The sequence below is a fragment of the Eublepharis macularius genome, chromosome 1, assembly GCF_028583425.1.
Source record: "Eublepharis macularius isolate TG4126 chromosome 1, MPM_Emac_v1.0, whole genome shotgun sequence".
Lineage (NCBI taxonomy): Eukaryota > Metazoa > Chordata > Lepidosauria > Squamata > Eublepharidae > Eublepharis > Eublepharis macularius.
The window spans coordinates 142,586,048-142,605,380 of NC_072790.1; the positions used below are offsets into that span (position 1 = coordinate 142,586,048).

The 19,333-nt window shown below is 45.9% G+C and overlaps 1 protein-coding gene across 15 annotated transcripts in view; it reads left to right on the plus strand.

The window, feature by feature from the left end:
* Positions 1 to 19,333, plus strand: part of AFDN (afadin, adherens junction formation factor) — a 223,718-nt gene that overhangs the window by 198,127 nt on the left and 6,258 nt on the right. For 6 of the 15 annotated variants that reach the window (XM_054973994.1, XM_054974029.1, XM_054974013.1 and 3 more), the window contains 2 exons: positions 12,992 to 13,126; positions 17,081 to 17,597. In XM_054973994.1, the coding sequence (XP_054829969.1) occupies positions 12,992 to 13,126; positions 17,081 to 17,597 (652 nt within the window). The remainder of the gene's footprint in view (positions 1 to 12,991; positions 13,127 to 17,080; positions 17,598 to 19,333) is intronic. The other 9 variants (XM_054974054.1, XM_054974071.1, XM_054974062.1 and 6 more) reach the window with 4 other exon arrangements.

Below are 19,333 nucleotides of genomic sequence, written 5' to 3' on the forward strand. Positions count from 1 at the left end.
GCAAGGCGTGGGCTGAAGCCCCCCTCCGCCGCCCCTTCACCCACTGCTGACAAGGCCAGAGAACTCCCTAGCCCCGACAGCACTGGGTGAACAAGGCGCCCAGTGAAACGCGAGATGAAGCTTGCCTCCCCGCCACCCCCTTCACCCTGAGTTGCCGGGGCCAGGGAACTCCCTGCCCCGTCAGCACCAGGTGAACGAGGCACCTGGGGATGAGGTGCAGACTGAAGCCCGCCTCCCCGCCGTCCTCATCACCCACTGCTGACAGGACCAGGGAACTCCCTGGCACCGACAGCACCGGGTGAACGAGGCGCCCAGTGGCAAGGAGCTGCTGAAGCCCACCTCCCTGCCACCCCCTTCACCCACTGCTGACGGGGAAAGGGAACTCCCTGCCCCCATCAGCACCGGGTGAATGAGGAGTCTGGCGACGAGAAGCAGGTTGAAGCCTGCCGCCCCCTTCGCCCACTGCTGGCAGGGCTAGGTAACTCCCTGGCCTTGACAGCACCGAGTGAATGAGGTGACCGGCGGTGAGGTGCGGGCTGAAGCACGCCTCCATGCTGCCTCCTTCACCCGGTGCTGCCGGGGCCAGGGAACTCCCTGACCCCGTCAGCACTGGGTGAACAAGGCACCCGGCAGCAAGGAGCAGGCTGAAGCCCGCCTCCCCACTGCCCCCTTTACCCACTGGCCCTGACAGCACTGCGTGAACAGGGCACTTGGGGGCGAGGTGCAGGCTGAAGCGTGCCTCCCCACCACCCCCTTCACCTACTGCTGACAGGGCCAGGGAACTCCCTGGCCCCAATAGCACTGGGTGAATGAGGTGCCCAGCGGCGAGGCGCAGGCTGAAGTCCGCCACCCTGCCGCCCCCTTCACCCACTGCTGTCGTGGCCAGGGAAATCCCTGGCCCTGACAGCAGCGGGTGAAAGGCACAGCCCAGCAGCGAGGTGGAGGCTTAAGCCTACAACCCGCCGTTTTGTTCACTCAATGCGAGAGGGGCGAGAAAATCTCTCCCTCTCATACATCAGGAGAGTGGCCGCCAGCCTGCTGCACTGGGTGTGAGGGACAGGCAGATTCTCCTTTCTCTCTTGCCTCGGGAGACTGGGTGCCATCAGGATGCTGCTCCCGGTGTGAGGAGAGGAGATTCCCTCGCCCCTCTCACAGCAGCACAGTAAGGGGCATCTTAAACCCGGCAGCCTCCACTCAGCCAGTGGTTGGGGAAACCCCCGACTAGCAGCTAATTCAGGAGTTTAAATGCCCCTTTCCATGCTGCTGTGCCAGCAGCACAAAAACGGGCATTTAAACTCCTTTACCCGAAGCTTCTCAGAGCTATACAAATAGCTTCGGGAATCTTTGATTTGAGGTTTCCGAAACGGACCCGGCATGCTGGGGCTGTTTCGGAAATCCCAAATCTTTGCAAATTGGGTCTGATTCAGGTATCTTTCTGGAATCGGATATCCGAATCGCACATCCCTACTTAGAAGGGTGTAACTGTTCTTAGGGTGGTACTGTAAATGTCCAAAATAAATAATATCAAAAACTATAGAAAGCTCAGCATCCCAGAACACTTCCCATAATGTTATCTATTTCTAGGTAGATGGCAGCTAGTACATCTGTCAGGAACAGATTCATCTTTTGATTACCTTCCCATATCTATTGACTTCATAATAACATTCTTGGTCCATACCCTATACTATAGGTTGTAGTGTATGCTGATTGGTGTATAGCAGTTCTCTGCATTTTTCTTCTAAAAAATCAAAGTTGAATATGAAAATAAGCTCTTAAACTAGAGATGTTTTCCTGGCTTGCAGATTTGGACACAAGCCAATCAATATTAAATCACATTTTCAAGAGAAGTTATTTAAGCTTCTGCCTAGCTGAAATTAAAGGTGCTAAACTTTGGCTGGGTTAGGCATATCTCTGATGGAGATATCTCTGTAGTTTAAAAATGTGCTGAGTGAGTTAGTATTTACAGTAATGCCAATTGGTGCAATACTTTTGAAGCCATGTCGCTCTTTTATGCATTGTGGGATACAGTCCAGTAGTTCTCCTTTATTCTTTCATAAAATTTTTATCAGACTTGTGAAGTGGAAAAAATCTACAGTAGGGGTCCCCTGTGCAGTATCTGTGGGTACCATGGTGCCTACCAAGAGTTTTTGGAAAGTGGATGGGGCCAGATGGGCCTTTTTCCCAGCAGATCATCTGATTGGCCATTGGTAATCTGGCTGTACAGATTCTTAAAAACATTACTTTGGCAGCAGTATCCTGCGGGACTGAAAGTAAACTGTGTGTTTGTGAAAAAATATTTTAAAACCCTATGTTCATTATAAAAGGCATCCTGTTAAACAGAGCTTCTGTCTAAAATGTTCAGCGTTACTGTTAGAGGTATGCATATCCTTATTCATCGTCATGTCTTCTGTGCAGCCCCGTATGGGAACTGCACATGCACAGGCCTGTCGCAGACGTTCCAAAGCTCCTAAAGGTGCGAGACGCTCACCTAGTCTTTTTGTGTGCTTTTCCTTCTGGCATAGCTATAAAAGGCGGGACGAGCGGCTCCCTCTCTCAGTTCTTCTTTAGCCGTTGCTGAAGAAGGACGTATCCAAAAATAGCTCCTCAATTCCAATCAATCCATGTGAGTCCAGTCCTTTGGATCCACAGCTTCCAAAGGGCTCTTCAAGAAGTGTTCACATTGCAAAACCAAAATGGCTCAATCTGATGGTCATAAGAAGTGTCTCCTTTGCTTGGGCACTGTAATGTTTATGGTCTGTAAGAGTTTCAAGCGCAAGGCGTACAATGAAAGAGCATCGCACCTGAAAGCGGCTTTATGGGAGTCAGCCCTGAAGGATGCATCTGACTCCAACAATTCCAATGTTGCTGGAAAAGGACTGCAGCTCCCAGAACAGGCCTTCTTGGTACTTCTTACAAGCTCAGCTCTGAGCACCGATAAACAGGTCCAGTCAGCTCTAGTGCTACAGGTATCAGTTCCATCTTGATGCCAATCAGAACTGCCCTCCAAAAAGGCAAGGCTTAAGTCTAAAAGCACCGAGAAGCAACAGTCTTTGAAGTCTTTAAAGAGGAAGAAGTCCTCTTCCGCTCTGGCTACAGCAGTGGTTTCAAGCCCTCTAACGATTCCAAGAACACTGTCTCCACTTTCTTAATAGCAGTCCAATTTGGCCCTGTCTCTGTCTGAGGGAGAGATACCAGATGATATGGAGGTTGCCCTGCCTGTTTCTCCATAGCCATCTTCCCCACTATAGCCTGTAGAATGGCATAAGAGGTCTTTGGATCTGGCTGAAACTGATAATAGGGTAGAGCCAGCTTCACATCATAGTCCATACCGGTTCTTCTATGCTCCTTATGAATCACTGTATGAGTATTATTCCTGTGGGTTCAGCGGATCTCCGGGGTTCTACCCTCCACCTTAGTACTATTTCCTAGTGCATGACGCTCATGCACCAGTTCAAACAGATCGGGGATGAGAAAAGGCAAAGTCTGTCCCGGTTCAAAGAATGTAGAAGCGCTAGTTCGTCATCGTCCTTCTGTGCAGCCCCACACTGGGACTGTGCACGCGCAGGCCAGCCACGGAGAGATTTCTCTAGCTTTAAAAATCTGTAAAGGGGTGCTCCACCTCCACTGCGCATGCACAGGAATTCCTGTGGAAACGCGGGTAGAGTGGTGGAGCGCCCCCACTTCCCTCAGTTCTTCTTTTGCTGCCCTCAGGAGAGGTTCTTCCTAGCTCTTCTCCTCACTTACTGTGATTTTCTTCACTCGTGTTTCTCTTAATTTCATCTTGCTTCAAGAAAGAAAATGTTCCAAGGTGAAATAAAATGCTTCAGATTGATGAGCGTGATCTTTATGTGCTGTTTCTGGGTGGAATCCACAATGTATCGGCTGTATGGGAGAAAGTTCCCTCAGGCTTGTTTGGGAGAAAGCTCCCTCAGGCTCGTTTACCCAGCAGTAAACTCATCTGCCGTGATGGAGCCACCAGTTTGATTCATGCCAGATGCCAGAAGTGACAGAGCTTCTTCGCCTAAAACGACTTTGCAAAAGAAAATTTCAGGCTCGTTTACCCGGCAGTAAAGTTATCTGCTGTGATGGAGCCATCAGCCCAATCTGAACCACGACCATCGGTTCCAAGGGGCAGGATCTTAGGATCTAAACAGACATCAGCTGTCGGTTCCAACTATTTTTTCCTGTCAGATCTGGCGAGCTCATGTGGTTGGCTTCTGCTGCTTGGAGTATAGCCGGAGTTCTGCCCATTATTATGCAGGAGGAGGTCATTAGTCCACCTCAAACTCCTCCACCACCTCCTTCCACTTTTCCAGGGAGATGAAGGGGATTATAGTTCATTAGATGACTTTACTTGTTTCTAGCTACCCAGGGAACCAGCAGTGGTTCTACAATATGCGCCTTGGTCTGCGCCTTGGTCTGCAGTCCCAATGCTGGCAACTGTGAAAATCTGGCAGGACCTAGTCAACTGGCTACAATCTGCCCCACATTCACACAGTTACCAGTCTCGGCCGGTTCCAGTTTCATAGACTGCAAATCATTTATTGGCGCTCCTCTCACTGGTGTCAGCGCTGTAACTGATTTCAACCTCTTTAGTTCCAACCATCACCTTTCTGGGAGCTTCATCTGTCCCATCTCATCGGTTTTGATCCCAGTCATCTGGATTTAGATGATGAGGAGTCTTTAATCTCACATTTCAATGTTATGTGTGAGCTAGCATCGATGCCTCCACCGAGGAGCCTATAGACAATACCACTTTTCCCCCCAAATGAGGAGTATCACTTGCTCTTGGTATAGATGAGATGTGTGGCCATAGCACTGGAGTTGGATGTTTTAACATTCTACTCCAAAGCCCAGCAGTAAGGTGTTTTAGCAGGCTTCTATTTTGAATCCAGCTTTCATAGCCTTCCCACCAGTGAAGGGGGAGACATCGCTTATAGCGTGGGGAGGGGGACTCCATCCTCCACTCCTGCTATTTCACTAAAGATCAAAAATATTACAAGCCCAGGCAGCAGGTTTCTGCCCCTTTCTCTTTAACCACCCCTCACCCCCTTTTTCTTTAGTGGTCAAGGATGTGCAGCCCAATACCTTCATGGTTTCTCATGGGCACTGACTGACAGAGAGGACGGATAGCTAGATGTACTAGCCACAAAATATACTTGCCTGCAGCTCTCAATTTTAAACTAACAACCTTTCAAGCCATCCTGAGCTCCAAGGATTTACTTTCTCTGGCAGAGGCTCTCCATTTATATGCAAGGTTTCCCTAATAATAGCAGAGCCCTTGTGTGGATTCTTCAGAGAGAGGCTACTAAATTAGCCAAACAAGTGACAGTGGGAAAACATGAAATGGATTACTCAGCCAGATCCATGGCTTCTGCTATTCTTATCAGGCATCACACCTGGTTACATTCAACAGCTCTTCTTCATTATAAGAAGAACAAGAACAAGGATTTTTTCCCTCTAGAAGCTTAAGCAGCGTTGGTCTTGGTTAATAATTGGATGGGAGACCTCCAATAAAGACCAAGGTTGCAGAGGCAGGCAATGTCAAACTACCTCTGTTAGTCTCTTCCCATGACAACCCCACCAGGGGTCGCCATAAGTCTGCTCTGACTTGAGGGCTGGATTTCATTTTCAGAGCATATTGCTGCTTTGGGGAACACTGACAACTCCTTCAGCCAAATAATGGAAAATCGCTAGACCACAAAGTCTCTTGGCTCATTTGCCTCTTCCCAATCACAACAACCAAAGTCTTCAAACTTACTCACTTTGTCCTGGAAGGTATCTCCACCAGCAACCTTCCGTTCAAAGGCCCTATCTGCCAGCTTAATACCTTACCACCGGCAAGGTGTCAAGGTCAAAATCAAAATTAACCCAGTTCTATTCTTGCAAGCCTGTTCCTCTGGGACATAATGCTGAGTTCAACACTCCTGTTTTCTTTCCAGACAGATTGTATTGCTTTGTTTTCTGTGGGATAATGTCGCTATTGACTTTGAGTGCTTTGTATAGCTAGAATCAGTTATCACATATTTCTTGAATAACCATCATTGTCTATGCTCCTCCAGTGCAGAATGCTGTCCTCCTGCTCTCCAGGAGGTTCTTATTGGTTTGTTGACTGAGGGTGCCATTTGCAGAGTTTCTATTGATTCTCTCCTTCAGTGTTCTTGGTAGAAAAGACAGGTCAAAGTTTTCAGGTCCACCTTAATCTGAATAAGTTTAGTAAAGTTTTCTTGCAAGATACTTCTGCATCTCTATATACCCCAATTGCAGGGGCTATTGTAATTCTAAATGTGGAGATGCATGTTTTAATCCACATATACCTCCCTTCAGCCTGGCTTCTGCACCTTGTGTATTTACCAAGTGTAAGGCACTGGAAGTTGCACCCTTCTTATCCAAGGGCTGTTTTTGGATGCCCCTACTTTGATGATTGGCTCCTATTACAGGAATCTGCATCACTATTTCATGACCATATTCACGTTGTCCATAATACCATCTCTAACTGGGAACTGTTGGTTAATTGGGAACAGTCTATCCTTACCCCAGTAAAACTATTCACTTCATTGGGGCTAAACTTAATTCCTCCATATGCAGGGCCTTCCTTCCTAATGTTTAGATATGAAGGCTACAGGCATTGGCGTGCATGCTTTCTTAATTCAGACACTACTGATATCATGGCTTCTACTACCTCTGAATGAGGTTGTTGCAAAATAGGGTTTTTTATGTCACTATAATCCTATGACTACTCATCAACATATGAAATTGTCTATATTCAATCTGTACTCAGATTGTTATTATAATGAGCCTCACTCTAAGGACGCCAATTGGGAAGGCCTGCACCAACATTTCTATAGCCACTGACGCTTCAGCGTTGGGCTGGGGTGCTCAGTGTGATTCTTCTTTGATTCAGGGTACCTGATCACCCATGGGATCATTAATGTATCGAAACTCAAAGCGATCTTTTTTCCCTTGCATCTTTTGCAGGTCTACTGAGCAATATCAGGGTTAAGATTCAAACAGACAACATCACAGTTCTATATTATCTGATCTCTCTGTATCGAGACTACAGCTCTGTGGGAATGGGTTATACGAATCCATATTCTGCCACAGGCCATGCATTTACTGGGTGTGAAGTATGATAGAGCAGACACACCCAGCATGGTTTTCACATTCATCATGACTGGACAATCAATGCCAAGTACATCCTGTTCATTTCTTTTCAACAGTTAGGAATCCCTACCATGACCCTTCGCACAACATGGCTCAGCACAAGGCTAGATGCTGTTGCTCCCTGACCCTTTTCACTAGGGGCTGTCTCCCAAATGCCTTGAACTAAAGCATTCTCTTTTGTTTTTTCACCTTCACTCCTCATAATGGCACTTTGCAGATCTCGATATTTCTACAATCGCTGCATCCTTCTAACTTTTTTTGGCCAGGCTCGAAATTTTTTTCCACCCTGAGTACTCTGTCCCAGGATCAGTGCCTCTACTTCCGATAGTGCCATATTCTCTACACAAGGGTCAAATATGGTTCTAAAATGTGGCAACCCTGAAACCAACCATGTGGTTGCTGACCCTACCAGATCTTTTTTTCCAAAGAGGTGACCCAGATTATTCAAAATGCCCACAATTGTTCCACACATACCCCTTATAGTCACAACTGGAATCGTTTCATGACATGGTTAGAATCCAAGGGGTTTTGACCTTTCTCTTGCGCATTGGCATTTCTGAATATTTGTTATTACTTCAAATGAGCAAAACAAACAAACGAAAGTCTTCCTTTTAGGTGCACTTAGCTGCTATATCAGCATTTCATGTGGGGGTCGACGACTACACAGTCTTTTCTCCTTCCACGTTTCTAAACACTTTTCTCAAGAATAACTCTATTATTTTTAATCCGAGAGCCAGGGGTCATTTCGTAGAAAAAGAGCTACAGGAACTCATTAGGATAACTCATTAGCATATGCCACACCCCTTGATCAGCCCAAAATGACTGGGATTTGGTTGCTGCCAGATGGGGGAGTGTTCCCCTACCTGGCAGTGGCCCGATCAGGGCCCATTTGGCCCCAATCCAGGCCAAAAATGACTCAAAATGGCCATTTTGGGCTCGTTTTGGCCTGTAATGGGCCTAAAATGGCCCAGATTGGGTCAGTGCTGGGAAGGGGAGGGGTCCCCCACCAGGCGCTGACCCAATGCTGGTGGTTTTGGTCCTGATCCTGGCCAAAATGGGCCCCAAATGGCCATTTAGGCCCAGTTTGGGCCGTATCAGGGCCAAAACAGCCAGGACCAGGTCAGTGCAGTGCAGGGGAGCATACCCCCACCTGCTACCGACCCAATCCCAGACGTTTCGGCCCCAAACCCAGCAGGAATGGGGCCAAAATGGCTGAAAATGGCCTGTTTGGGCATGTTTTGGCCTGGATCAGGCCTGAAATGTCTGGGACTGGGTCAGTGCCGGGAGAAGGAGGCTTCACCCACCCAGTACCGACCCAATCCCGGCCATTTCAGCCCCAGTCCCAGCAGAAAATGGCCCAAAATGGCCGGAAGTAGCCATTTTGGGACTTTCGGGACCGAAGCGGCACAGATCGTGTTGAAGCTGGTCAGAGGAACCCTCCCCTGCCTAGCACTGACACGGTCTGGGCTGTTTTGGCCCTGATCTGAGCCGAAAATGGCCCTTTTGGGCTCTTTTGAGCCAGGATCGGGCTGAGACGACTAGGGCTTGGTCACTGCTAGGCAGAGGAGGCTTCTCCTGCCCAACACTGAGCCGATCCCTGCAAAATCGGGCCCGAAACAGGCCCAAAATGGCCCAATATGGCCATTTGGGACATGTTTCAGCCCAGATCAGGCCTGAAATGGCACCAACCCGATCCATGCCATTTCACCCTCAATCCGGACCCCTTCGGCCCCGAAATGCACCAAAAATGGCTTGTGCCCAGCAGGGGAGGCTTCCCCCGCCCGCCTCCAGTCTGGGCTCCTTTGGCCTTGAAACGGGCCCAAAAAGGCCATTTTGGGCCCATTTTTGCCTGGATTAGGGCCAAAATGGCCAGGACCGGGTCGGTGCCCAGTGGGGGAGGTTTCCCCCGCTTGACACCGATCCGGGCCATTTCGGCCCCAGTCTGAAGCACTTCTACAAGGTTTCCCTCTTGAGACATTTTTCAGGCTGCCACGGGGTCATCAGCTGACACCTTCGTAAAGTACTACTGTATTGACACAAAGGCCAGAAGGGAGTCAGCAGTGGAAACAGCTGTCCTGCGTTCCTTTTTGGCTGATCCACGCACACCCTCCTCCATTGGTGAGTAGCTCGCTATACTCCCAATGTGGGGCTGCACAGAAGGACGACAATGAAAAACAGTGTTTCACTCACCTGTAACTGTTGTTCGTCGAGTATCTTCTGTGCAGAAACACAATCTCTCCCTCCTGCCCCGCTGTGTCTTTTCTTGTATTATATCTTACCTCTGGCAGCTCAGGAGAACTGAGGGAAGTGGGGGCGCTCCACCACGCTACCTACGTTTCTGTGGGAATTCCTGCGCGTGCGCAGTGGAGGCGGAGCGCCCCTTTACAGATTTTTAAAGCTGGAGAAATCTCTCTGCAGCTGGCCTGCGCTTGTGCAGTCCCAATGTGTGTCTGCACAGAAGATACTCGACGAACAACAGTTACAGGTGAGTGAAACACTGTTTTTCCAGTTTGCAACTCTTCTGACTATTCCGATATTGACTCCAGTGTTGGATCCAATACTGTGCCACAACTGTTTCCCCCAGAATTTGTCACAGAGGATTCTGCTATGTCTCCTTCTGAAGACCTGTGCCTATACATAGAATCATAGAGTTGGAAGGGGCCATACAGACCATCTAGTCCAACCCCCTGCCCAGTGCACGATCAGCCTAAAGCATCTCTGACAAATATTCATCCAGCCTCTTCTTGAAAACGGTCAGTGAAGGGGAGCTCACCACTTCCCTAGGCAGCTGATTCCATTTTTGAACTACTCTGACCTTGAAAAAGTTCTTCCTAATATCCAGCCGGTACCTTTGTGCATGTAATTTAAGTCCATTGTTTTGGGTCCTACCCTCTGCTGCCAACTGGAACAGCTCCCTGCCCTCCTTCAAATGACAGCTTTTCAAATACTTAAAGAGCGCAATCATGTCCCCCCTCAATTTCCTCTTCTCCGAACTAAACATTCCCAAGGCCCTCAGCCTTTCCTCGTAGGGCTCAGCCTCCAGACCCCTGATCATCCTCGTCACTCTGCTCTGCACCCTCTCGATTTTGTCCACATCCTTTTTGAAGTGAGGCCCCCAGAACTGCACACAATACTCCAGGTATGGCCTGACCAAGGCAGTATAGAAAGGGGCTATGACCTCCTGCGATTTCGACGCTATGGCCCCTTGATACAACCCAGGATTTAATTGGCCTTTTTTGCCACCGCATCACACTGACTGCTCATATTTAGTTTGCAGTCCACTCTTAACCCCAAGATCTCTTTCACAGAAGTGTATCCCCCATCCAGTATTTGTGCTTCCCACCTTTGTGACCCAGATGTAATACTGTGTGCGCTTGTCTTTGTTGAATTGCATCCTATTCACATCTGCTCACTTCTCCAGAGTATTCAACAGAGTATTCTTGTTGAATTTTAATTCTATCTTCTTGGGTGTTTGCTTCTCCTCCCAATTTGGTATCATCAGCAAATTTAATGAGCAGCCCTTCCACTCCTTCATCCAGATCATTGATAAAAATATTGAAAAGTACTGGGCCCAAAACTGAGCCCTGCGGCACCTCACTGGACACCTCCCTCCAATCTGATGAAACGCTGTTGACCACCACTCTTTGGGTGCAGTCCTCTAACTAGTTCCCTATCCATCGACTGTCCTATAGTCCAGTCCACAGTCTTCCAGTTTGCCCATCAGAATGTCATGGGGGACCTTATCAAAAGCTTTACTGAAATCCAGATAAATCACGTCAACAGAGTTCCCCCGATCCAGTAAGCTGGTCACTCGATCAAAGAAGGAAACCAGGTTGGTCTGGCAAGGTCTGTTAGGGACAAAACCATGCTGACTTCCCTGCTCAGGATCACTGAGCGGTCCTTCAGATGCTTACAGATTGGTCCCTTTAAAATCTGTTCTAATATCTTCCCAGCAACAGAAGTCAGACTGACCAGCCTGTAGTTTCTCGGGTCATCCTTCCCTTTCTTAACTTGGGATAACATTCGCTCTTCTCCAATCTTGTGGCACATCCCCAGTCTTCCAGGAGGCCTTGAAGATGATGGACAGGGGTTCTGCAAGTGCTCTAGAAAGTTCTTTCAGCACTCTCAGGTGCACCCCATCCGGCCCAGAGGATTTGTATTCATCCAGTGCAGCTAGATGTCTCTCCATAACCTCTCTGTCAATGTCAACTAGCCACTCAGGTGTCCTGTCACATTTTCTACTATCTCTAGATGTGCCTGAGTTGTTCAGGGAGAAAACAGAGGCAAAAAAGTCATTAAGCCTGTCTGCTTTTTCTCTGTCCTGCATCAGAGTTTCTCCATCTACTCCCAACAGTGGTCCTGTTGCCTCTTTTACCTTGCGTTTGCTTCTCACATATCTGTAGAAGTTTTTCTTATTGTAGCAATCCCTCCTGGCCAGACCCAGCTTGTACTGAGCTTTGGCCTCTCTGATGGCTGATCTGCAGTACCTAGTAACCCTCATATACTCCTCTTTAGAGGTCTGTCCTTCTCTCCATTTCCTGAGCATTTCCTTTTTCTCCCTTAGCTTATTCTGGAGCTCTCTGTACATCCACATCAGTTTCTTGGAGCCCTTACCATTGGGATAGTGAGGGCTTGAGCTTGCAAAAGCTCATGTTTGGGAAGAGCCCACCCTTCACTCGCTCCTTTCCCTTCCAGCAAACTCCCTCACGGAACGACTCTCATCAAGCCTCTGTGTTCATCGATGTTGGCCCTACGAAAATCTAACCTACGAGTCTGGCTATGAACTTCCTTGGCCCCCCACAGCCACTGGAATTCAAGGAGGACATGGTCACTTCCCCCTAAGGTTTCTACCACCTTCACCTCAATTCTTCCCTGTTTTTGAATATCAAGTCTAGTATGGCCGAGCCCCTTGTAGCTTCCTCCACCTTTTGAAAAAGGAAGTTATTGGCCAGGCAGATGAGGAAATCGCGTGATTCAGGATGCTTTGCTGAGCCTGTCTCCCAGCACACATCGGGGAAGTTGAAGTCACTCATAATTACAAGGTTCTGATGTCTGGATACTCTACCAATCTGTTCAAAGAGGGCGGCATCCATTTCTTCTCTCTGGTCAGGTGGTCTGTAGCAGACTCCAACAATAATACCCTTTGTCCTTCCTCTAATGTTTCTTATGTGATTATTGGTAGGTTTGCTTTTTGAGTCTGTCTGATCCATTGGCTGATTTAAAAAGATATAATTTTCCAATGCTAAAATTCAGATTCTAAATGGATCAGCATTTTGATGAAAGTGTTGATTTCAGCATACTGTATCTAAAACGTTTAGGTAGTTTATTACAAGTGATACGGCAATTCCTGTTCTTTTGCACCTTTGTCATTTTCCAAATAAATCTTTAACATCTTCTCCAATGAGGAAGCAGACAAATTTATCCTCTCAACAGGAACATGTAAAACTCCCCACAAGGAAAGATGCAGAAAATCTAGTCTGGAATATCATGGCAATGCAATGAAGCAAGAATCAAATATTTGTGCTTCTTATGCAGATGTCTGAACCTAATCATAGACTGTAGGGGAAATAAAACATGCCAGTTCTTTGGGAAAGGGGGAGAGATATAAGCAAGCTTACTTTTCTGCATTTTTAATTTGAAAATTCTTGGTTTTGTTTTCAGAACTAAATCCTCACTAGATTGTCACTATGACTGCTGAAGAACATAATATTTACATGATATTTGTATTGAACTGCATTTTAATAAAACAAAGACTTTCATTTGTGGCTTTTATCCTGGCAGAGATATTTTGGCTTTTCAAAAATAATTGAGGACAAATTTTTGTTAGCTACAGGATGAAGAGCGCAGACGGCAGCAGCAGTTGGAAGAGATGCGAAAACGGGAAGCAGAAGACAGAGCCCGGCAAGAAGAAGAGCGCAGGCGCCAAGAGGAGGAGCGGACAAAGCGAGAGGCAGAACAAAAGGTTATGGTCCTATAAGTGAAACAGGCATCACCCAGTTAGCTTGACTCTGCAATTTAATTTTCAGAATGTTCACATTATTCCAGTATTAAACTGGTTTTCTGACCCAGGGGTGGGGCAGTGATTATTATCACTTGTATAACAGATTTTTATCTTATCCATCAATCAAAATATTTCTGTGTCAGCTTATACATTCAAGCAAATCAGTCAAACTTAACATATACTAATAGCCAAGAGGCCCTGATCTGTGGATACTTAAATCCAGAGACTGGAGCCATGAACAGACAAGACAGATCTTCCTATATATGTGAAAAATGCCCCAGATTTGCAGAAAAAATGAAAGTTAAAAAAACCACATGGGGTGGTATTAAAAAAAACCCAAAATAATAAAAGGAGCGCCTGTAACTTTAACCAAATGCTCTCAGTGGCTGTTGCTAGGCAACCATAAAAGTTTAGCCAGTATTCCAGTCTTGGTTTCTGACAATAAAAGGAAGGGGGGTAGAGCCTTTTCCAGGTCAGTTCTGGTCTTTGAGGGAGGACTCATTGGGGCCAGGCTCAAAAGCAACTTGGAAAACCCAGGTTCAAATCTATTGTGGCTCTATTGTGGTAGCTCACTTGGTGGTGATTTTGATTCAGCCACATACTCTTAGCCTAACCTATCTCTCAGGGTATTGTGAGGATAATCTGGAGGCAAGAATATGTAAGCTGCTTTGGGTCCCCATTGTGGTGAAAGACAGTATAAAAATGAAGTGAATTAAGAAACATAGATGAAGGTGAGGGGCAGATAAAAGATAAGTTGTCTAGTGGGTTTGAAGGAGAGAAAGGCATAGAGAAAGGTGAACATATGGGGGCTTCCAGGAAGAGTGAAGTACCTCGTTCAAGTCTTTGCAGATTCTCCACCATGCTACTGGGCCTTGTTCAGCCAGCACCATTCAACTGGACCATAGGGGAGAGGCTGCTTGGGGTGGAAGAGGAAAAATGGAGACAGGGGAAGACAAAGGTGACTGGGAAGCAAGAAAAGGGTAGAGAATATAGAGAGGGCGGGGAAGGGAAAGAGGACATGGTTGGGGTCGAGGAAATGAGACGCCCCTGCAAGTTTTTGTGGGTCTCCCACTTGTCATTTCTAATTCTCAGTGTGGCCAAATCTGTGGATACTTAAATCCAAAGACTGGAACCATGAACAGACAAGACAGATGCTTATACAAAACCTTCGCTTCAGAGCCCACTCCCCCTCCTCCAGCTGGTTGGGAGGTAGGTAGACTTTGAGGCGAAGCGCATTCCTGGCGCAGCTTGGAAGCCACGCCGGGAACTGGCTTCGCATCAGACCCCCCCCCTTTCCTCTCCTCCAGCCGGTTGGGATGGGGGGAGACTTTGAGGCGAAGCCCGTTCCCGGCGCGAGTTCAAAGCCGTGCTGGGAACTGGCTTCGCGTCAGAGCCCCCTTTCCCTCCTCCAGCTGGTTGGGATTGGTGGGGGGAGACTTTGAGATGAAGCATGTTCCTGGTGCGGCTTGGAAGCCGCACTGGGAACTGGCTTCGCATCAGACCCCCCCCCCTTCCCCTCTTCCAGCCGGTTGAGAGGGGGGGGAGACTTTGAGGCGAAACCTGTTCCCGGTGCAGCTTGGAAGCTGCGCTGGGAACCGGCTTCACGTCAGAGCTCCCTCCTCCCCCTCCAGCCGGTTGGGAAGGGGCGGAGACTGTGAGGCGAAGCGTGTTCGGCGCAGCCTGGAAGCCCCACTGTGAACCAGCTTTGCTTCAATGTCTCCCCTTTGAAGCTCCTTTGCTTCAAAGTCCCCCCTCCTCCTGCTGGTTGGAAAGGGGGAGGCTTTGTAGGGAAAGAACCTCCTTCCCTTCAAAGTCTCCCCCCACTCCCAGGCATGCTGCACTCAGCCGCTTTTCAGGGAAACCCCTGACAAGCGGCTGAGTCAAGGGTCAAATGCTCCTCGAGAAGGGTATTTAACTGGGGCAGGCTGCACTCAGCTGCTTGTCAGGGAAACCCCTAACAAGCAGCTGAATCCAGGATTTGAATGTCCCTCTTCCTGCCTGTGGAGCAGCAAGGAGAGGGAAATTTAAACCTGGCAGGCTGTAATCAGCTGCTTGTCGGAAACACCAACAAACAGCTGATCTATGGTTTTAATTTCCCTCTTCCCCCTGCTGCACAGCGGCATGGTGAGGAAATTTTCAACCCTTTGCCCTGAAGCTATACAAATAGCTTTGGGAATCTTTGATTCAGGGTTTCCGAAACGGCCTGGGCATATTGGTGCCACTTCGGAAAATCCGAATCTTTGCGAATCGGGTCCGATTTGGGTATTTTTCCCAAATCGAAAACTCGAAGCACACATCCCTATTTATAAGTTTCTTACTGTGTATCTGGATTATAGGCACTGTGCAGCTGAGCTGTAGTTTTCCCATGTGGGGCTTCCAGTGAGAAGAAAGGAGGGAAAGCTTAAGACAGGCACAAGTAAAGGTTGGTTGGTTGGTAGGTGGGAAGGAGAAAGGCAAGCAGGAAAGGGGTGCGGCTTTCAGGGAAGAGCAAGAAGAAATAATGGGGAAGGGGGAAATGAAATGCCATCTGCAAGTCCTTGTGGATCCCCCATTTGTGAATACGTAGTTTGCTAAAAACATAAACATGAAAACCATAGAACAACTAAAATGTAAACAAACACAACAGACAGGATACAGCATACAAAATAGCAGCATATTAAAAAGCAGCACCTAAGACTTAATGAATGACCACTTTACAAAAATACATAAATCAACAAGTAGGCAAAGGATCAACAACTTAAGACCTAAATAAACAGGCATGTCTTTGTACTTACTAGTTTTATAGTGTTTAACATGTACCATGAACTACTTAAATCCAAAAATGCAACTGTGAGATGGTGCTAAACAGGTGATTTTACTAGTTCGTTGGCTTAAATAAGTGGCTAGGATGAGGTGCATAGAAAAAGCACAAAAATAGCAGATGGCAAGGCTGAAGAGATTTGGAACTAAGGGAAAAGGTTTCTGCTTAATATGAAGCAGCAAAGGAACCCAGTAAAGATAGTAAAAGAGAACAATGGCACAGCCAGAATGGCCGGTAAAATAAATCAGTGATAACAACTGTTTATTTTTAATGATAATCAACATGACTTCTTAGGCGCTGTGTGTGGGGGATTATGCTTACCCTAACTTAGGCAATATTCTTCTGTGCTTCCTCCAACATTTTTTCTTGTTATTATATCCAAATCACCCTGGTCTCCCATAACCTGTTGTTCAGCATAAAATATAACCTTTGGTTGTATATGACCCATATATTCTGAATGTTCTACTTCTATTTTGCTTTCTTCATTTGTCTCAATTACTGTTTGGTATAAAATAATTCCTGCAAAATGGTTGAGAGGGAGAGGGAGATTGTACCCAGCAGCAGAAGGGTGAAAGGAGATTGAGTGTGTACTCTTGTACCAGTTCCCTCTTAACTGCCTGTTATGAGGTTATAAATAGAGCTCAGTAAATATAAAAAAGTTCTCACTGTTCTCTGAGTGTTAAATTATCTCATAATAAATTTTTGTTGTCTTTAATATGCATGTACCAGATGAATTATGGCAATAAACTCCCCTAGATGTTAAATTCAGGTTATCTAATGATGGAAAGAATTGAATGAATGAGAATCAAATGAGCTACTCATTTTCTTCTCATTAAAGGCAAAGTAGAAATTCATAATGGGTGTGCTGAATTTTACTCTTTTTAAACTACATGGAAGATAATCCTTTATACATTTTTTCAATGCAAGTTTACACAGTATCTAAATACAGAGATGAACTAACATGCACATAAAATTAATATTTTTACAGCAAGAAGTGGTGCTGATTTCTTAAGAATAAGGAGAGAATTGTATTTTTGAATCCTTTACAGCAAAATATTGCCTGAAAAAATTGCATTTTATCTACCAATAACTTTTTGTTCCTTTTGGGTATCCAGAGGCGACAGGAAGAAGAATATTACAACCGCTTGGAGGCTGAAAGGCGCCGTCAGCATGATGAGGCAGAACGGAGATTGCTGGAACCTGATGAGCCTGGTCTGTACAGACCTCCGCTTCCACGGGAATATGAATTCCCACCCCTGCCCCCTTCATCTAATGCTCCTCCTCCCCCACCTCAACGAAACACCTCTTACCTCAAAACACAGGTCCTCTCCCCTGATACGATTTACACTGCCAAGTTTGTTGCATACAATGATGATGAGGAGGAGGAGGATTCCTGCCTAGCAACAGGTCAGGATAAGTACTCCAGTACAAGAAAGTCTTATGGTGACCTTCCTCCTGCCACCCCTAAACCACAGCAGCCCTCACGCCAGCCACGCCCAGCCTCAGATGGCATCTTCCTTTCCAACTCATTCCAGCCATCCTCGGTCAATGCCAACAGTACTGCTTACAAACTGAACCATCCCCCTCCCCTACCAAACAAACCAAGTTTCATCAACCCCAGCAACTCAAAAGGTAGACACAAATTTTTAAATAAGAATCTTTCTGTATGAAGCTCTACACAGTTCACACTATGATTTCCTGGACAAAATCACTTTATGATTTATTTCTTACCTGATCGCTATCTTAAGCATGGTAATATATCTGGTAAATCGTGTGTTCTTTCAATTGTCTATATTCCTTATCAAACTCTCCACAATTCCTACTTTCATATAATGAAAGCAAAATTATTTTTTAAAACTCTTGTTCAACTAGCTAAAAGTACTGTTGGTTTTGGCTTTTATTCTGTATCTCTTTCAGTGACTTTCTTATTCCATTGGGTCCATGGTGCTTTAACATTATTGAGCCATATGCTTCTCATGAAAACAAGATATGTGTGCTGGTTTCATTAATTGAGAAGAAGTTTCCCATTTGCTTGTTGTTGGGCATGTAAATAGTGTGCAAATGGCTTTAAAATTATATTCGCTGACAAGTATTATACCTTAAATGCTAGGTATGTGTTTGAAGGAAGGATACTAAAGCAGCCCATGTTGATGTTTATAGTACAAGTTGTCTCCTGTTTGGTTTTCTTATCTCTTCTCCTTTCTCTGAGTTATTCTTTCTGACTTTCTGCCTTGGTAACACATAGTTCCATTACTTTTATTGCTGTTACTTGCAGAGCACAAGAATTCTAAACTAATCACAATATTATGTGACTAGTTTTGAATTTTTAATAATTTGGCAAGCTAAAACGAGCTTATTAAAATAATTATTTTCACAATACCGCAGTTTAATGAAGGTTCTGGGGTTGTTAGAGTATTACTTCTTTTTCCCTCTCCTTTGACTTGTGCATTGAGCTTAGAGGTAGCTCAAGTTTTTTCCCCCAGCTTCATTATATTAACACTGTGTGGAGAAGTAGGATCACCTTAAACCAGGAGATCCCACAGTTATTTAAACATAGAATCATTCCAGTCCTGGCCATTAAAATTCTGTAAAATCAGAAGACATCCACATTCAAGCAATAGAAAAATCTTCCAGTTAGAGGAATTATTTATAGTGCGGAGCAGTCTCAACATGTAAAGATGGGAGAAGGAGAAGTAATGTCTGAATAGGCCCACTGTTGCTCTTAAACAGAAATTCATGCACTACTTGGCATATTTTAACACTTAGGTCGCATGTATTCTTTAGGATACCATTAGGAATTCTGCTGTTGAACTTCCAGTTGCTGTGAGAGTGTTTGTTACTTTGCAGGCACATCTATCCCTGTAACTGTTACCACTAGCTTATTGTGACACATGTAAGAGGTGAATGGAAACTGGTCATGACCTACTAGACAGATATGATTTTTGCAGAAAACAAGGAACATAATATTCCAGCCCATCAAAAGGAATAATAATTTTCAATGCTTCCTCTGCAGATAATGTAACACTTCCTTTCAGATAATCTCATGATATTGCTGCAAAGTTAATACTTTGATTATTGTAAATTACATAAAAAATAATATTTAATCTAGAAGGGGTCAAATATGGAAGATGCTGATCTTTGAGGTACTATATTTCACTTTCAGAAATACTAGTCAATAGCTAGCCAGTCCTCCCCCAATCAATCTCAAGTACAGCATGACAATAAATCATTTGTTTCAGTGTTTCTTATCATACTGTATTTGAGGAACCTACTTCTTCCAGTAGTGGTCCTATTACTGTATCCAGTGAGCCAGTGTCAGTGATGAGTGCAGATCTTCTCTACTTTCTCTCCCCCACCCCCCACCCCCA